The 19813-nt window shown below is 38.5% G+C and overlaps 3 protein-coding genes across 3 annotated transcripts; 2 read left to right on the top strand and 1 right to left on the bottom strand.

Moving 5' to 3' along the window:
* The first annotated feature begins 418 nt into the window (after positions 1–418).
* LOC126584863 (cyclin-dependent kinase inhibitor 3-like) lies at positions 419–3124 on the top strand. Its single transcript, XM_050249234.1, has 3 exons — positions 419–1130; positions 2223–2426; positions 2554–3124. The coding sequence occupies exons 1-3, from the start codon at positions 589–591 to the stop codon at positions 2621–2623; spliced, it is 816 nt and encodes a 271-aa protein (XP_050105191.1). The 5' UTR covers positions 419–588; the 3' UTR covers positions 2624–3124.
* A 3853-nt stretch (positions 3125–6977) lies between these two features.
* On the bottom strand, positions 6978–9180 carry LOC126584865 (uncharacterized). The gene is made up of 4 exons (XM_050249237.1): positions 8903–9180; positions 8592–8671; positions 8130–8227; positions 6978–7309 (listed from the first exon to the last, which is right to left on the bottom strand). Exons 1-4 carry the CDS (start codon positions 9093–9095, stop codon positions 7171–7173), a joined length of 510 nt encoding a protein of 169 aa, XP_050105194.1. The 5' UTR covers positions 9096–9180; the 3' UTR covers positions 6978–7170.
* Positions 9181–15666: 6486 nt separating this feature from the next.
* On the top strand, positions 15667–18568 carry LOC126584862 (BTB/POZ domain-containing protein At5g48800-like). Its single transcript, XM_050249233.1, has 4 exons — positions 15667–16155; positions 16399–16465; positions 16570–17742; positions 17849–18568. The coding sequence occupies exons 1-4, from the start codon at positions 16055–16057 to the stop codon at positions 18377–18379; spliced, it is 1872 nt and encodes a 623-aa protein (XP_050105190.1). The 5' UTR covers positions 15667–16054; the 3' UTR covers positions 18380–18568.
* The last annotated feature ends 1245 nt before the right edge of the window (positions 18569–19813 follow it).

Genomic DNA, 19813 nt, shown 5'->3' with positions numbered 1-19813 from the left:
ATGAAAATATACATAATTTGGGACGGGGTTTCACAAAAACTCATAAATCTTGTGGGATTTATTTATGTGTCACATCAGCACTTAACGAAATTTTTAACATAATTGTGACAAAATGACCACATTAATTTGCGACACCTATTTTCAGGGATTACATTGATTGACTTTTCAGAAACCATCTTGAATGTGAGATCAATTTTAAGAATCATTTGTGATAAAAATCCTTAATTAATTTATTTTTGAAACTTAAAAAGAAAAGGAAATAGAAGGGAGGGAGAGAAGGGTCCACGGAAGAAAATAATTTAAGAGAGAAGGGGCAAATAATGAAAATACGACAAGAATGTAGAGATATAAAGTACCACTGTTCCCTAAACCCCCAACCCTAACTTTTATTCTCTCTCCCTCTCTCCTCCCCCTACCTTCCCCCCCCCCCCCCCCCACCTTTTTCCCTCTCTTTCCCTCTCTCTCCCCCTTCTCTCTCTCTCTCTCTCTCTCTCTGTGTGATAGATATCGCCTCCGTCAGTTGTCATCACCTCTCTCTCCAAATTCCAACTTCGAAGAAAACGCAGAGAGGCCGGAAGGGCCTGAGATATGGGGAAATACATGAAGAAATCGAAAATTTCCGGCGACGTAGCCGTGATGGAGGTCTCCATTTCGCCGCAGTCCTCTCTCGGAGTTCGGACCAGAGCCAAAACCCTAGCCCTCCAAAAGCTCCAGCAGCAGCAGCAGCAGAAGCAAGAGAATCAAGATCAATCCCCCTCCGGAGAATCGGACTCAGATAGCTCCTCCCTGTACTACCTCCAGCTCAGGAGCCGCCGTCTAGAGAAACCCCCGTTGCGAAACGACGCCGTCAAGAAGCAGAGCCAGAGCGGCGGAATTAATGAGCCCTCGGAGAAGCCCGGAGGAGGCTGCTGCGGGGAAAGCCGACGGGGGCCGGTGGAATCGAGGCCCAAATCAAGGCTGAGCGTGGGCTCGTCGGTGGAGTTGGACTGGGCTGGACCCGTTGAGAGGAAGGAGAAGGAAGGGGAGGAGGGGTGTTTTGGTAATTTCGGAGGTGGAGCAGAGTATGGTAACGATTTGGGGGTCGAGGCTTCGTTTGGGGAAAACAACTTGGATTTTGAAGCCAGAGACAGGTAAATTTTGCTTCTTTATTTCTTAGCTCAAATGCGATAGTTTTCTTTTTTCTGTTCTTGTGATCTAAATTGTTTTTTAATTTAATTTTTTTAATTTTAAATATTGATGATTAGCACTGGTTTTGTCAGTGCTTTTTGCTTAATGTTGATGTGAAATATGATTTTCTTGATTAATAATTGTTGGCTTTTAATAATATAGGAGAGGAAATATTTTAAGCTTTTTCAGACTTGAAAAATGGCCATTTCCCTCCACCTCTTCCCTCGCAAGAAATGGGTTTTATTTGAATTTTTTTTCAACTACTGCTTTTCTTTCAAATATAAAGTTTTTAGCTTTGGCTTTTGGGCCACACTGTCAAAGTCATCTGCTTCTCATGGTTCCTAAATTTTCATCAGCTTCTTTGTAAAGCCGATTTATTGCTTTTAGCTTAACTAGACAGTGAAAGAATAAGAAGATATACCTGAGCAGAGATCATATAGATTATATCTAATTGTGCCTTATCTTTGTAGAGCTAGTTTCATAATCATGTTTTGGCAATTTAGTCTGCATCTGTTAGTACACATTAGGACTGAGGCGACGACACGAGGGACAAACTATTGTTGTCATTCTTTGGATGCGTTTATGTTCTCTCTTTTGATTTGCAAAATAGCATTGATCTCAAAAGCTGGGGGTGTCCATATGACGATGAAATGAGGGAAAATAAAACTATCTTTTGCAGTACCGACAGCGATCACTCTTGGGCTTCATTTGTGTTAGAGCATTAACATATCGTTTTCATGGGGCCTATTTGCCTCTCTAACATTTAAGTTGGACACCTCTTTTTTGGGGTTACTAGTATAGGTGACAAAAACTTCCAGATCTCGTGCTTTTAATTGCTTGCATACACTGCCAAAAATGTAATTTGTTTTATTTATTACACTTTTATCTTATTTCTTTGTTATTAATATCACATGGGCACCAAAAGAAAACACATTTTGGTCCCTTTTTGTGGGATGAAGGTGGTCCCGGGTAATAATATGTTTGTGGATTAAGATTTCCCTTGAATCGTGTACAAGATTGCAGGGTTGATATTATTTTTTCCATGTCTAATACAGGAGCACTAGAGAAACCACGCCGTGCAGCTTCATAAGGGAGTCGGACACAATTGGAACCCCCGGTTCCACCACAAGGCGGACGAGTTCTATTTCAACTCACCGGAGAGTTAGAAACAATGTGCAAAGAAATATCCCAACCACGCTTGAGATGGAGGAGTTCTTTGCCCGACATGAGGAGGAGCAACAGAAAATCTTCATTGAGAAGTATGCTAGTTAAATTGCAAAACCAACTTTAACTGATTGTGATTCATGTTAACTGAAATAGATTAGCAATCTACATGGACCCCCAAATACCATGAAATCCTCATAGTTGGTGGTTGGGTTGTCGCAGGTACAACTTTGACATCATCAACGATTTACCCCTTCCTGGAAGGTATGAATGGGAGCAAGTGATTCCCTAAGCAGAGCCTGCCTATATATTTCAGGTTCTGATACCATAGTATCTCAGTTGTTATCTTGATGACCATTAGAAGGACGTGCTGGGAAATAGCGGGTGCAGCATCCAAAATCAACCTTTTAAGCCCATGCCAAGGGAACTTATATGAGTATGACCATCATTCGACGAATAATAACAGAGCTATGAAGTAGTCGATAGCGTATAAAACCAAATTCTTTGACAAAAGAATGAAGGGGCTCCTTTGAGAAGAGATCGGGAAAGAGTGCCTGGTTCTGTGACATATCTAATTTAGTAGATTTTCACTTTGTCATGTCTTAAATGAACTACTGTCAATATTTAGGGTAGGAACGACTCAAAGAGTGCATGTGCTCTTTGGAGGTTAATAAACGTAACTCAATTTCCTTTTCCCATATCTCTCTTGTGTCGTTTCATTTGTTGACGATGACTAATTAAATGGATGACAAACCCTAAAAACCCCTTAGGTGTTGTGGGTCGTTGTTGTTGATGATGATGTTTCCCTGTAGGAAATCTCAAGTAAGATTGCCGCTTTCAGATGTTGGTTGTTTTCTTGTTACAGGTAAGATTGTTTCTGCATTGCTTGTTTTGACTTGTTGTAAGGAGTTAGATTTTGTGATGGATATTGGTTAGGGTTTGGAGTTATCTTTGTCCATGGACCCGATTGCACCCAATTGGACTGGTTGGTTGGATTAGACTGGCATGTGTAATTGTTTCAATTAGTTTCTGTGTTCAACTTGTTGAATTAGGGTTTGGAAGTTTTGAGTGCAAAAACTGGTCCATCTGCCCAATCTTTTTCAGAAATAATGGCGGCCTTGGGAGGAGTTTGACCTCACAGACAAGTTACAGTTTGAGCTTCAACTTTTTGTATTGCTGTTTGTACGAGTGTACAGGGGTTTTAATTATTCTCGCCCAATGATATGTACCAGTAATGATATAAACACGTAATCTCGTTTTTTAAAATAATGGACATGTCATTTTTTGTTCTCGGGCTAGCCATACGGTACTTTTAAACCAATATGACATGTATTGCATTTTTACTGGTTCATGTCGTTAGGTAAGGGTATGAGGTCCGGATTGTCAAGACCAAATATGTCAAATTATGATTTACAAATAAGAATAAATAGCCTTCTAGTCGTAAAGAGTTCGTTTATTGTTTTGTGTCTCAAAATGTGGTAGGGTTGAGCAACTGGTTCTTGATTGATGTGTAGTATTAGAAAAACTTAAGAGCTCCGGGCCTCTTACATGGCATTTTTTATCATATAAACTGTCGTTTTACCCTTGAACAACTATTACTTAAGTTAAAATTGATGTTTGGTAAATTAATTTTCTGAACTATTTGAACTCAACCAATAAACCCCTTATCGGCATATTTGATGAAATTTCATCCACTTTACTGTATGTTAACTAGTGGCACAAATTTACCATCAAGAGTGAATTACATGTTGCACGTGTGCTAATATTTGACGATAGAGTCGTTGGAATTTAATTGAAACTAACAGTGAGGAGTTAAGTGACTAATTTCAATTAGTTTAAGAAGTTAATTTACCAAAAAATAGTTCATATGATCACTTTCAACTCGAGTTATTAGAGAATTAATTTTAACTGAGTTATAGTTCAGGAGGTCAATTTCGAACTGTGATAGCCATTTTGTCTTCTCTCCTCCTAAAAGTTTTGTGGTTGCAAAGCAAAGCTGTGGAAGTAAGTGATTCAAGTGTCAAGTGGGCAATTTACTTTTACTGAGTTGTGAGCGTGAATGAAGGCATGAGTGTATGCGTAGACCGTTGTGGGGGATTTCAGTGGTTTTTGGTTTCAGTTCACATGGTACGGTCTGTGCAGTGACTGCATCACTGCCATCACACAATGATGTTTTAACTTAGATTTGCTGCGTTTTCCAAAAAAAAAAACTTAGATTTGCTGCTGTCCACTTCTCTCATCTTTCATATTCCTTCTGTAAAAGTTTTTTGTTTTAACACAACGGTAAAAACTTGCGATCCAACTGCAACGGTGGCCAAGTGGTGCAACTTCTTGCGCTAAGCTACTGTAGCACTACAGCACTACGGTCCATATCATTCGTCTCAATTTTTAAGTGGAAGATCATAAGTTTGATGTACATGAATGACAAGTCCGGAATTAGATTATTGCTAAGTCATTGTGTGGCTTTGTCCAATCTCTCAATCTCAATATTATTGTATCAAAAGAAATTGGAAAAGGATCCTCATTGGATCCTTTTCCTGGGAATCTCGTGATTATAATCGTTCAACGTATATCGTGCGGTCAGAAATCATTTAAAATTTAAAATTTAAAATTAAATATAAATACTACCTAACGAAAACTAACCGCACGATGTACGATGAACGATCATGATCATAGGATCCCTGGGATCCGCAGGAAAAGGATCTGGAGATGATCCTTTTCCAAAGAAACTAACACTAGTCTAGTGCAAGTTGGTATGCATTTATATTTATAAGCGAGGTCTCAAGTTCGATTCACTTGGATAACGAGTTTTGTATTCATTGAATAATTTAGCCTAAATACTATCTTGATGGTTTGAGTAGTTATCATCCAACCCAATGCATATTAATAACCCAAGTCACCCAAAGTTTAGCCCCATTACCCATACCTTAACATGGGTTCTCGACCGGAGTCGATTCTTACATGTAACCGGAAATAAAGAGATGGGACATATCTCGGTTACACTCATACTGGACTTGGCAAAAGAGAACTCGAGCTTTTTTTTGCGAAAAAGAGTTGAGTGTGGGACAATCCGAATATCAAGCCATCTTATGGAAACTCATCAAAAAGGCAGTAATCGTACATGAAATGCACACAGAAATTAACCCTAACAAATCCCGAGTTCATCAGCACAACTATTGAACGTGATTGCATGCTTTTACCAGTACGTACGTTTTTGCTGGACCAACCAATACAATCCTACTGCTAAAAAGAAATGCATAATGCAACTTAAGTCATGTGATGGCATTGGAGCCCCTAAGTTTGCTCCGAGCTTCGACCCTGACATATCAACGTTGCGTTCATTGACATTTGAAATGGAAGCTGGAAACCTTGTTTCTGATATGATCCGCTCGAAAATCACCCCTAGATAAATCAAATCAAGAAATCCTAGTTAATGAGTGTGTACGCGCGTATGCAGAAAAATATAGTGATGGACTCGTATGCACCTCTATTTCTAGCTTGAATTTGTATATTGATCTTCTGTATATTTCCAGAAAAACGACGGGAAACAGTTCTGTGTTCACTTCATTGTTTAATCCAATTTCTTAGCTCTTCTCTTTGCTCTCCGCAACCTAAGAAACAAGAAGTTCTGCAAAAGAATTATATACCACCGACGAAATTACAAGCTGCCTTCGTGCCAACATCCAACCTATAGACGACGAAGCATGCATGGAGTTGGAAGAGATTGTCCTTTGAAGGAGTATCATCAGTGATGTTACTTATCACCCTCAAGGGCCTGAGAATGTACAACCAAAATGTTGTCCAAATCGGCTTTGGTGAGGCTGTTAATCATAACAAAGAAACTTTTCCGGTACAGGTAAAGGTCTTGTATACTAACTAGGAACACTACTTAGAAGTACTCCAGCGTTTCCTCACTTCTGAGGCTGAGTAGTGTAGGGAGCAGCACGCGTGCCAGTGTTCCAGTAATCGCAGACAACAGAAAGATGAAGATTGGGTCTACAGAATCAGTCCGTATGGGAGAAATTGAGACTATCACAAGTAGTGAAAAGGAGGCTGTGTATAAGACTGCTGTGCTGCCAATGACGAGGGTGTGAAGGTAAGGCTACTAGCGTCGGAGGCTTCATGCGATATTCCTTTCTCCTACAGCCAGATCGACACTCTTACTACCGGGGAAATAGTTAACAGCAACATCGACGATGGAATTTACACTCTCGTTTCAAGTTTGACACCAGAGAGACTTCAAGTTTGACACCAGAGAGGAAAAACTTTGATATTCCACTAGTAATTAGTATTGCGCTTGTACTTGTCATCGATTCTTCATTCATGTTTCATGTGAGCGATTGTGATAGTTTTGTTGTTTGATAATTTCCAATAAAACCGAATCAATGTCTTGTGTTTCGAATGGAACCATTTACAAGAATAAATTATAACGTATCTTGTTCTTTGGTTTTTCCTTTTTTCTTGTATGCAGATGAGTTCTAGGACTGTAGGACAGTGCAATCCAAACCCGACCAACATAGCTCAAGTAAATAGCACGTCACAAAACCAAATCCAATTTCCATAAAACTACATACTGGTGAGTCTAGATGAGTGACTTTAACGTTTTATTGAACTTAGAATGCACTACAACAACTAGATAGATGAAATCGAGCAAAAAAAATATAATGGATAGATGATTGAAACGTTAACAAGTCACTAGTTCATCAGCACAAGGATTGAATGGAATGGATAAGTTTCCATGTTCTAACCATATACGTACGTTTTTGTCCAGCGGAACAGTCCTACTACCCAATACATCCCTACTGCTAAAAAGAAAGGCGTACTGCAATTTATGAGATGCTATGGCGTTGGAGGCGCTAATTTTGCTCCCTGCTTTGCTTCTGACATTTCGACTTCACATGCACTGGTATTTGTAGACTTTTCATTCTCCACTGCCATTTCTTTGATCCTCTCTTGCTGTATCGCACACAGCTCGTATCTGATAATCAAATCAAGAAATCACGTTTAATGAGTGTGTATGCATACGCAGATACTGAACATGTTCTAGGCAAGCAAAACATCGCATAGTTCAAAAGCGTAATGACGCACATGTCTTGACAAAGTATAGTGATCGCCACTTGGACTCGTATCATTTTGTGCACCTCTGTTTATAGCTAGAATCTGTAAATTTGAAAAAGTACAGTGATGGTCACATTTAACAATTCTGATTTTAACATGACTCTTTAGCTAAGCATCATCCTGTTGTCAACAACTTTTCAGGGATCGAAATAAGCTTCAGGTGAGAGCGTGACAACAGCATTTCAACATTGTCGACATCTACTATAAACTTATAAGCCTTATAATGCCAGACTAAATCAAGAACTCGGTGCTATCTGATTCACAACAGAGCACATTTTGTTCCTTCAACTCCATATGCTTGTTAGTTATAAGATTCAAACGGAGGTACACATATTTCTGTGCAATCCAAGCCTATTTGTTTGACCAAATCAAATCCAAATGAAAGTTGAGTATTCAAGTTCGTTGAGATGATTGGATCGTTTTTGTTTGATTTGTTTTTCAAAACCAGCCTTCACTGACCCTATGATAGGAAGAGAATACAAGTCTAGAGCTCCATCAGGAACAATCATGTTCCAAACACTAACAACATAATTGGCTCAAAATATTCAACTTAAACCACCTAGATGAATACTCCTAAATCCCATCAACAACTAATCAATCATTCCAGAATTCGAACCATGATCTCATCGGATAACATTGGTGCAAAATGATTGAAAATCTGAAACTTGTAAAATACTTACGCCGCCACTTGTTTCTTGACAAGCATAAAGTACACTCTCCAAAATTGACGTTCCTTCAGGTAGCGGGGGCATAGCTTATATCTCAGATGTGAAAGCTCCTGAAAATACGAAAGATTCAATTCATAAATATGCTCTTAAAGGGTTGTACAACGCAGTCCAGGTCCAAGTTATAACTAACAAGAAATGTAGATAAGGTATCTGGAACATCTCGTGTGATCGAACTTCCCGAACTACTTGGACTAAAACCATTTCTTATTTGTCCTACAAATTCAACACAACTAAAGGCACCAACCATTAAAAAAAGCAATTGCAAATTGCTAGAGAACATCCTAAAGGGCCAAGGAGCAACATTCTACAATTGTTGATATAAATTTACATGCTTCACTAAACCAACTTTAGAATTGTGAATTTGACATCAATTACAAAAGATACTAAACATAAACAATGAGCTAGAACTCAAACCTTCACTCTTGAAAGCACAATGGTGGCATGCCTTTCCTGCCATCCAGACAGATCTTCATCTTCTTCAGCTCCCTCACCATCTGCACCGCCATCGAATCAATGCAAATTTAACTCCATTTACAAGAAAAGAAAGAACCCATTACAGTCCTTATCCCCACAAAGAAAACCCAGCTTATAAATTTTCATTATTTACCCAAAAATCAAATTAACCCAAGAAAAAACCAATTATCAAGCTCAATAATTACCGTCTAAAACACCAAAGAAACAATAAAAATTAAAATTAATTCAGAAAGGTGTTATCTTTTATATACCTGGAAGTGGGAAATTCCTGAAAGTGTCCAAAGTGAAGGACTTGACAAGATCGACCAATTGCTCTGTGACTCCCAGCTGCTCTTCTTCCCTTTTGTTTTGTTGGGGAATGAGGGTTTGCTCTGAGGGATCTGGGCTTTTGGTCTCTTCGCTATTCTTCAAGAGTTTGCGTCGGAACCACGAAGATAAATCCATTGGCGATGACAGAGTGCATGGTAGTGAACACAGAGATGATGAACAACTGAATTTTTAATTTTTATTCTTTTTTCGGGAGACAAGTTCGTAATCTGCTGCTTTCTGGCTTATCGTAACGAATTGCTGCGAACAAGTCACTGGACTAATGGTCAACGGCCCGACTATACTTGACGTGCAATATGGGCTTAACTTTTAAGAAATTATTAACGGGCTAGTGAGCAGTGAGTTTCATATTAAGGTTTTAAATACATACGATATTATCTATAGTACAGTTAGAAAAGCCTGGTAAGTCTCACAATAGACTATTAATATCAACTTAATTCAAATTTACTCTTCGTGAGAATCAGATTTAGGATCTCTCACTTACAAGTGAAAATGAATACCACTAAACGCGTGACACAAAGAATGGAGATGTAAATAAGTCGAGGTAAAGTTGGCATCAAGGCATTTAATGCAAGATAATGGGCAATTTAAAGAATCTTCATTTCTTAAAAACCTTCAGAGCAAATGTCCATGGTTGAGGATTCCCGAAGTGAAGAGGCAATGTTTGGGCCTGAAATAGCAATTTGGGGATAGAAAGGCCGGCCCAAGAACCATAAACCTTGACCCAATATGCATCCTTCGGCCCAATGGGCTTTTACCCTATAGATTGGATCAGTTTGACCGAGTCCTTATGAAGAAAGGATTGTGAAAAGGTTAAATGTGGGTGGCTCAGTCAATTCCTATACAAATTGAAATTGCTAAGGATTACAATAAGCCTTGGTAAATACGAGTTATCTTGGCAATCAGAATACCTATATAATCAGATAAAGATGAATGAGTCTTGTAATGGGACTAGGTTCAGAGTCTTGGTGAGAATCAAAGAGCCCAAGACTGGATGAAAATGAAGTTTCAGCTGAAAGGGGATAAGGGACTATTCAAGCAAAATGTTGAGCATGCACAGTCCAATTACGACTCTACGTTACCGGGCTTATTATCATGGAAGCCTGCTCTATACATAAAAGAGGCTCTGCAACATTGAAAGTCCCTCAACTCAACAAACAACTCAAACGCTCTAGGCAAAACCCTTTTCACACTCTTTGAAAAGAAAAGAAATAATTGTCCTAACCTTCCCGTCAACACATCTTCAATTTAGACTAACAACATTGTGTTGATAACCGACGACATCTTTAGTTTGGACTAACATCACTGGAGTCGTAGAATCAAGCGATCAATGAGCATTTTCAATTTGGACTAATAACACTGTTTCTAGTTGTTTGGTTATCTACCCAAGTCTCAATTGGTGAAGAGGTTTTAACTTACTCACCGAAATAGGTCACTTCTTTAACTTCCTAGTGAAATGGAGTGTTCTATGATTGATTACTCTCAGGTGCGTTTTGCAGTTCGACATCAGATGGTTGAACCATGTGCACTATAAAAACGCTCATCTCCTTTAAGTACATGTGTCCCTACAGTCTGATACTAATTCACCGCACCTATACTCGTGATATAGTCGAGTCAGCAGGACATGGTGCAAGAGATCCTGAACTTTGTAGTGATCTAGGCAACCTTGTCTTCAGGTTCTAGAACCCAAGGCCGAGACGTGTTCTTTCATCAACCGTAATCACTTATGTACAGAAGTTAGCAGCTCATTTGACACCACCACCACTAATTCTATTCTACTCACTAGACCGTATAATATAATAAAAAAAAAAGAATGGCATGAAATTCAGCTGTGGCTCTCGTTCAAGCAATTGATTCTTTCAAACTTGGTCACAAGTTGGCACGCCCGTATTCACTAGAAAGACATAGTTAACTCATAGTTACTCAACCTTCGTGCCACGTAAGCTTTGTAATTTCTAAGGTCAACACAATCCTAATGCAATGAAAAGATAGAGGAGTTTAGAGGAAGAAAAAAGAGATTGTGAAGATCATTTACCACAAATGTTGTTGTGTAGATTATTGCCGAAGTACATAAGATGAGAATATAAAAGATAAAGTCTCACATCAAAAGGGACCAAACCTTCATTGACTTATAGAAAATTAAACTACTTCTCATATTACTAAGGGAACTTTAACGAAAAGCACCTGGTACTGTTCACTTTAACGAAAAACCACATTTTTACACTAAAAAGTCAATCCTGGTACTATTCACTTTACCCTTTATTTTGTCCTTATCATTAAAACTCAAAATTTTCAAGCCCTTTTCATTAGTTTTCCTTATTACTAATTTTTATAATAAAACTCGGAGATCAACGGGTACATCTAGTCGTTCATCATAGCTAGGGCTTAAAAGATCGATGTACTAAAATATGAAAGTGAAAGTATAAAAACATGTAAGAGGGTGGATAAAAGTTTCCGTGAAGCCCATCAAAGGACAATTAACCGGCCTTGAAAAACTAGAGGCCATCAAACAACGAGGATGGGTTGCTTTGCATTGTACGTCCCTTGTGAAGCCCTTTCCAAAATTGTAGTTTTTTTCATTAGTGATCTTATCTTTCTGAAGTTGTTAAAGTTCTAAAAAATTGAAAAATTGAGCTTTAAAACATCCAAAACTTTGGGATTTTTTTTGGGGGTATGATTTCTCAATCAAAACTTATCTCCATTTGAAATCGTATCCACCAGAGTTAGACAATTAGATTGAATACGTGGTCCCCAAAATTGAGAGAAAGGAGCATACAAAAATAGATAGAGCTTAGGAACCATACCTTTCATGATCTTGTACGTATGACTATGTGACATTTGAATTATGTTACATATATGACCAAATAAAATTCAATAATTTAGAGGATACAGTGTCACATCTCAATTGTGTGTTACTATAATTTGTAACTATGTATATGATTATAGTCAGTGGCAGAGCCATGACTAATTGACAATGGAGGCATAATAAGAAGCTCTAAGTTCAACCAAAAATATTAAAAGTGAAAATATTTATTCCATTTAATCAGGAGTGCATTTGTATTCACCACCATATTTATCACTGTTAGATGAGTTTGAATTTTGAGATTTGTGCATATCCATTACATGAATCTCAAAATTCAAATTGATCTAACGATGATAAATATGATGGTTAGCATACACCACACTAAATAGTGGTGAGAAAAAATGCTCCCTTTAATCGGTTTGTGTATGAGACCTTTACCCCATGGCTTTGTAGCTAGTTTTCCCTTGCGAATGAACCAGCGGTCAAGAAATCTTTGTATAAGGACTATGCTTGGCTGATCGGTAAGGGATTTTAGGTTGATGGGTTTGGATTGGTTATGGGTTCAGGACTATTATTCGTGTGGGAAAATAAGAGCTTACTGTGGTCACTTGCATCTATTGACTCCATGCTAACTCCGCTATTGAATATATAGTAAACCCATGCACAGTTGGAGCACGTAAACTGTAGCATCGGATGCCTTTAATTGGGGTTTGTTACATTGTTTGTGTCTCATCACTAATTGATAATTACTTTGGAACACTTGGCATGCAAGTGTACTCTAATGATGGGGACTCACTTTCCTTGAGACCATCACTACCACAATACAATATATGCACGCCTTCAATCCTCAATAATTTCCATCATCCTTAATATATGGCCTATATATCTCTATGAAAAAGGTAGTTTGTGAAAGGGTGTGTGGTAGCAAAAGGTCTCTAAACTTTATCCCATGTTTAGCTTTCGTCCCTATACTCTTATATTAGGTGTCAAACGGAAATGACACTATCATTCGGCGAATGTGAAACTAACTTTGGTAAAAAGCTACACAGATCGTCATTTGATACAATATAAGAGATGAGTTCTATACATCACGAGAAGGAAACAAAATTTGACTTCACGTAGATCATGCATATTCAAACCTTAGAATTCATTCATAAAATCGATCACCATCCTTAACTTTAGGATCCTGCTCTCCATGCATTTTATCACATACATGCATTCATATATTATATTATCATTGGCACTGAAAATTATAAAATTTATGTGGCACACAATAACTAAGAGCTAATTACGTCATTCAATGGCTTGAATGCTGATGCAGACATGCCAATTTGCCCCCGAGCTCGACTAGACGAATAATTTAATGTGGTGATGTGATGGGATAAGCTACTTACTTCTGTGTTGAGCACCTTCGGTCGATGAAGGATACTCTCAATCTTGAGTTCTAAAACCTGAAGACAAGGTTATCCAAATCAATGCGAAGTTCTGAATTTTGTGCATCAAGTTCGGCAAACTCAACTATATTGATGATAATATAGGTCTGCCGAATCATATCAAGCTGTATGGACAAAGATACTTAAGGAGACGAGTGTCTTAATTGTAACGGTGGTTCTGTTGTTTGCATGCCAAACTTCGAATGTGACCAGAGAGTGACAAATTATAAAACACCTCATTTTGCCGAGAAGACTAATGAAGTGACATCTTTCAGCGAAAGAATTAAAGACTCTTTGCCGGTTGAGAATTAAAATAAATACTCAGGCGCAGACTCAGAGAGAATATCCATCTATCTAGTCGGTCGAGACTACTAAGGTAAACTGGTTCTACAGCTCCCACCTCCTTATTATGCAACTCGCACTATGATTTTGAACCTAGACTTATTATGCAATTAGTTCAAACTTCATCCGAAAGCCGATCTGAAGCACTTAATTCAAATCTATTAGAAACCAATTGTGATCCTCGAACAATCCACTCCACCAGCAATTCAATACTAGGATGAAATTCACAGCCTCCTTTCTAAGCTTTCTACCGCCTCGGCCCAAGCCAAAATTCTAGCACCAAACGATTACGTGTGTGTGTATAACAAAACACATATCATTGTCACACATGGTTCGATGACTTTGACTTGAACCAAATAAGTTTTTGTTTGCATCCACATTCTACACATATTAAAGGAATGGTGGTGGTTGTATTGAGAATAATTTATATGGCACGACATTGATTTTGTTATGTGGTATTTTTGTGTTAATAAAATAAAGACATGCACACAAAAAATTTACGCATATTTTTATTTTATTAACACAAAATATCTACTCATGTTATATAATATCTTTTGAACGGTAGTGGAAGATCAAATCAAATGATATCATAGCAAATGTAATAATATGTGGTCGGATCCACATGTAGATTGCCTTGCATTAAAGAACCCTAAACATATATGACCCACAGCAGGTGGAGTTGGTGGGTAATAATCACAAATCAAAATCATAGAATTATCAAAAGTGGTCACACCACTCTCTCCCTTTCCAAATTTTGATTCTTTCTTTCTTTCTTCTTTTTGACCTTTTCTTTGTTTGCTCTTCCTCACGTGGATTGTGCAAAATTTTTCTTAAAGGAGAATGGCTTGCATTACTTTTCACCTGTTATTATTTTAAATTACTCTAATTTCTAAAAAATCATAAATTCAAATGCAAAATGGGTAGAACCTTGACATGACTAACTGTCATAAATTCTCGACCTTGCGAGGGGAATTCCTTCCATAATAGACCTTAATTTTTAAAGTTGGTTTTGATTCTAAATATTTCTATATTCCTTGCAATTTCTCATAAATTCATAGGGCAATGTAGGGTATTGCTTGAATGAAACTAAAGTAATTTCATGACTAATTTCTTACCTTATTGCTACAAGAACTTTTTTTTTTTTTTGGATAAAACATGATATGATTTTCACTAAAAGCCATAAATAGGCTACTCGATACAAGGTATGAAGATAGCCTCCCCAATTAGATCACAAATCAAAGAGGATGTTTCATCAAACCAAGTACGATCAACTCCGGAATGAACTTGGTTAAATGGTTTGCTAAAGCAAGTTCATAACTTAGTAGGCAGAGGATGCTTATAACTTAGTTAAATGATTCACTGAAGTATCTGGGTCTTCTTTTGGTAAGGAGCAAAACCCCACGATTTAATACCTTGTTGGCTCACTATCTAAAGATCATTTCAAGCCGTAATGTGTTAAAATAATGTTATTTAGTACTATGGTCTAGTGATATTTATCTTCACTTTTAAGTGAGAGGTCTCATGTTCGATTCTCCCCAAAGGTGAATTTAAACCTTATTATTGCTAACCCCTTGTGAGGCTTAGCCGGCTTCTCCAGCTCCTTAGTATAACTAATATCGTTTGTTAAAACAAATGTGTTCAAGTAATAAACGCTTAATTATGTGCAATCATCTGCAAATTACGGACTCTACATCCTCACCAAAAACGTTTTTAGTCATTTTAAAAGCACATCCAAATGAGCTTTACGTGTTTTGCACCTTAGGAGCATTCATATCCCATTATTACTCACCATTTTATTTTTAATTTTTTACCACTGTCTTAACTTTTTTTTTCTTTTTTTTTCCTTCAGACCATAAATCTTGTTATATTAAATGTTAGATTAGTCAACAACGAGATTTGAACCCACACCATCATGCAAGGACGCAACTTCTTACTATTCCTGTGGTAAAACGTCAGTTGCTTACTTTTTTTATATATTTTTATTTTGAGGTAGAGGACATTTTTCACTCAAGGAATCTTTCACTTTTACAGATTTTTACAGGGGACAAAAAGTAAAGTAAAACATGTCAAAGTGTCAAACCAAAATAACTACTTTTGATATTTTTCCCGCTTTCTGTGTTTCCTCATCATCTCCTTTAATTACATAAAAACTAAATTAAATCCCAGTCCAGCAGAAAGCAACAGAAACGGGAAGAGATTATGCAAAGATTTTGAGTGTGATTACTAAAACCCCCCAAGAAATTAAAGGCAGAAAGGCATGACCCACCAAAGAGGCCCATTGCTTTGGACAATTGCAATCTATGTTTTGCACACCGCCTGTTTGACAAAAAGCAGAAGAAAATGGCCAAGCAGGTTCACCACCAACATCAACACCTCCAACTCGGTTGTTGTTTCTGTCTCTCTTGCCACTACTTCACTCCTTCAACCCCACCGTTACCGTTCTTTTCTCTTTGCCTTGACATTCCAATTTTCTCTCTTGGTTGCCTTTTTTTCTCTCCATGGACCGCGGCGGTGACAAGCATCAGCAGCAGCAGCAGCAGCAGCAGCAACCGCAGCTATCCTTGGCCAAGAGTTCGCGGCAGCAGCGATACAATGAATGGTTTGTTTCTTGATTTTCATGTGTTTTTGTTTTATGTTTGTAATTCAACTTGAGTACTTATAATTTTATTTTGTAAGTGTTGCCTAGTGATTATGTGCTCTATAGTGCTGATGCATGATAAACAGAAGATGAATGCTTTCTGATTGTTCTCTTGATATGTATTGCATGGAGAAACTCTTTTTTTTCTTTTTCTCATTGATTAGTGTCATGTTGTATGAATGTTTACTTCTTGATATTGTGCAGGATTTTTCGGGATGTTCCTAGCGATATTACAATACAAGTGAATGGAGGGGCGTTTTCATTACATAAGGTAACTATCTAGCTGTTTTGTTTACTTTTCAATTCTTCAAAATGATTCTCTAAAATTCACTGTCTTGATGGAATTTTGATATATTGTGGTGTTTCGGAATGCAGTTCCCTCTTGTCTCTCGAAGTGGGAGAATCCGGAGGTTGGTTGCTGAACACAGGGATTCTGATATCTCAAGAGTGGAGCTTCTTAATCTACCAGGAGGTGCAGAATCATTTGAGTTGGCAGCAAAGTTCTGTTATGGTATTAACTTCGAAATCACATCTTCAAACGTTGCTCAGCTGTGTTGTGCTTCTGATTACCTCGAAATGACTGAAGAGTTCTCGAAAGATAATCTTGGTTCGCGCACTGAGGAATACCTTGAAAGCGTTGTTTGCAAAAATCTTGAAATGTGTGTTGAGGTTCTGCAGCAATGTGAGAGTTTACTACCTCTAGCTGATGAGCTGAGAATAGTTAGCCGTTGCATAGATGCAATAGCCTCAAAGGCTTGTGTGGAGCAAATTGCTTCTAGCTTTTCACGCTTGGAGTATAGCAGCTCGGGGAGACTTCACATGAACAGGCAAGCTAAATCTGATGGGGACTGGTGGATAGAAGATCTTTCGGTTATTCGAGTTGACTTGTACGAAAGAGTCATAACAGCCATGAAGTGCCGCGGAGTTCGCCCTGAGAGTATTGGTGCATCTCTTGTGAACTATGCGCAGAAGGAGTTGACAAAAAAGTCCAGCTTATGGAATCCGTCTGGCCAGACAAAAGTTGACATAAATTCAGCTCCAACTGGGCATGAAAAACTCGTGGTTGAGACAATTGTCAGCCTCCTGCCCGTTGAGAAACTTGTTATTCCAATCAATTTCCTATTTGGGCTTTTGCGAAGCGCTGTAATGCTTGATTGCACAATTGCTTGCAGACTTGATCTGGAGAGGAGGATAGGGTCCCAGCTGGACATTGCTACTCTTGATGATCTTCTGATTCCTTCTTTCAAGCACGCAGGCGATACTTTATTTGATGTGGATACAGTGCATAGGATTTTAGTTAACTTTTCTCAGCAAGATGATAGCGAAGAAGATATGGAAGATGGATCTGTTTTCGAATCTGATAGTCCTCATTCGCCTTCCCAAACCGCTTTGTTTAAAGTTTCAAAGTTGGTGGACAACTACCTTGCTGAAATAGCCCCTGATGCAAACCTCAAGCTTGCTAAGTTCATAGTCATTGCTGATGCTTTACCCGAGCACGCACGAACAATTCATGATGGGCTGTATCGAGCCATTGATATTTACTTAAAAGTATGTCTTTCTTATCTTTCTCTGCCATTAGTCTCGATTAAGATGCCTTTCTACTTAGCATTCTTTCATTAGTTTCAATTGATTATATATGTTCTTCCTGTGCCAGGCTCATCAAGGTTTAACCGATACAGACAGGAAGAGGCTCTGCAAAATGATTGATTTCCAAAAGCTCTCACAAGAAGCTGGTGCCCACGCTGCACAAAACGAGCGCCTCCCTCTCCAGTCAATCGTACAAGTGCTTTATTTTGAGCAAATAAGGCTCAGAAATTCCTTGGGATGCTCTAATGAAGATGAACCCAAGCCAATGCACCAGTCTTGGCGGATCAGCAGTGGTGCGCTCAGTGCAGCAATGTCTCCGCGAGACAACTATGCATCATTGAGGAGAGAAAACCGTGAGCTAAAACTTGAGCTAGCCCGGTTAAGGATGAGACTAAATGACCTTGAGAGAGAACATGTCTGTATGAAGAGGGATATGCAAAGGTCCAACTCTCGTAAATTTATGAGTTCTTTCTCCAAGAAGATTGGCAAGCTGAGTTTCTTTGCAAATAGTTCTTCAAGGGCATCTACATCTCCGTCAAGGCATTCTTATAGAACCAATTCTAAAGTGATCGAGAGAACGTGTGCAAGCACAGATTAGATAATTCCCATTGTCAGGAACTTTTTATGTCTGGTTGAGTAAGTGCAAGCCTTATGAAAATTTCACTTTTGTATGCCTCTTTTGGCCTCGCCTTGTAGAAATATTTGTGCTTTGAGTTAGCGATAGCGGGGAAAGATCTTGATTGTAAGTGATGCTTTTGGTTGAGTACAGATTTTACAGCTGTTTAAATTCTGAATCGTTAAATTAAACTTCAACTTAACTGCAAAATGTAGCAGGTTAAATAATATAGACTCTATGCTGGATATGTAGAACAAACAAATAAAAATATAAACTTATATAGCTGCTCTAGTAAGGTAACAAAACATTGGTGTGCATAATCAACGTACAAAAACAGAGTTTAAAAAATGCCTTGCAGGCTAATCTGCTCGAAATTGCACCCCAGAATCAGTAGCCTCGCTTTGTCGCTCCTCTTCCTTGTTTGGCAAGTTAAGAGTTACCTTAAGGCGAAGCAACTTGCGAGCACTTTCAGGTTTTCTCATACAAGATTTCAACAAGGGGACCTGCTTGCTCTCCCTAATATTAAGATCAGCAAAATTTGCAGCAATGTCCTTGTTGCCATCATCGTATTTTCTACGATGTCTAGTTTCATTTTTTGGATGAATCGGAGGTTTCTGCTTAGATTCTCCCCGAGTTTTCTTGTTTCTGGATGACAACTCTACTTGGATATCTTTTTGGAGTCTTCTGTCAGAGTCAGCATCGCTTGGGCTAGGGCTAACACTAGCAGTAACACAAGCAAAAAATTGAAGCTTAAGCCTTCGTCTCTGCTCATTGTGCTTCCGTGTCATACCAGCAGAGTCCTTGGGGGGAGAACTGTGTTCAGATACATGATGGTGGCTTCGATCCTCCGCAGATTGTTTCTGTTCAAGCAAAGAAGAAGAAGGAAGGTGATCACTGTGCGCTCTGGCTTTAAGCAACTGATAAATTGTGCGGTTAGGAACTATAAAAAACACTTTCCCAGGAACCAAAACTGCTTCTGGCTTAACCACAATCCATGGGAACTCAAAGATGTCTGGCCTAGTTATGCTGTGCCTGGGGTACCTTCTCATCACCTCTTCAGCTGTCACCGGTTTCTTGTGCACCTCCAAACGCCTTCCTGGACGCACCAGTTTCAGCACGCCTTCCTCCCTCACTATGCTTCCCATCGCCATATCAAATGACGGAAACATATATGTATCTGATCAAATATTGTTTCTAAGCAACTAGGAATTAATGGAGAATAACTCAAGGAAGAGGAGCTACTAGGCTGCTCAAAGTTTGCTTCTTAAAGTGGAAGAAACTCACTAGAAGACGAAGTTTTGGCGGAAACACTTATGAGGAATGTTTGGAGGGCAATGCAAATATTAGCTGGAATTTCGTTGTCCAGATAGATTCCGTACACATTTTAGTAGGTCCTTTGCTTGTTTTACCACGCTT

This window comes from Malus sylvestris, chromosome 10 (assembly GCF_916048215.2).
Source record: "Malus sylvestris chromosome 10, drMalSylv7.2, whole genome shotgun sequence".
In the NCBI taxonomy this organism is placed as follows: Eukaryota; Viridiplantae; Streptophyta; class Magnoliopsida; order Rosales; family Rosaceae; genus Malus; species Malus sylvestris.
The sequence above is the reverse complement of the archived record's forward strand: the minus strand, read 5'-3'. Positions and strand labels throughout refer to the sequence as shown.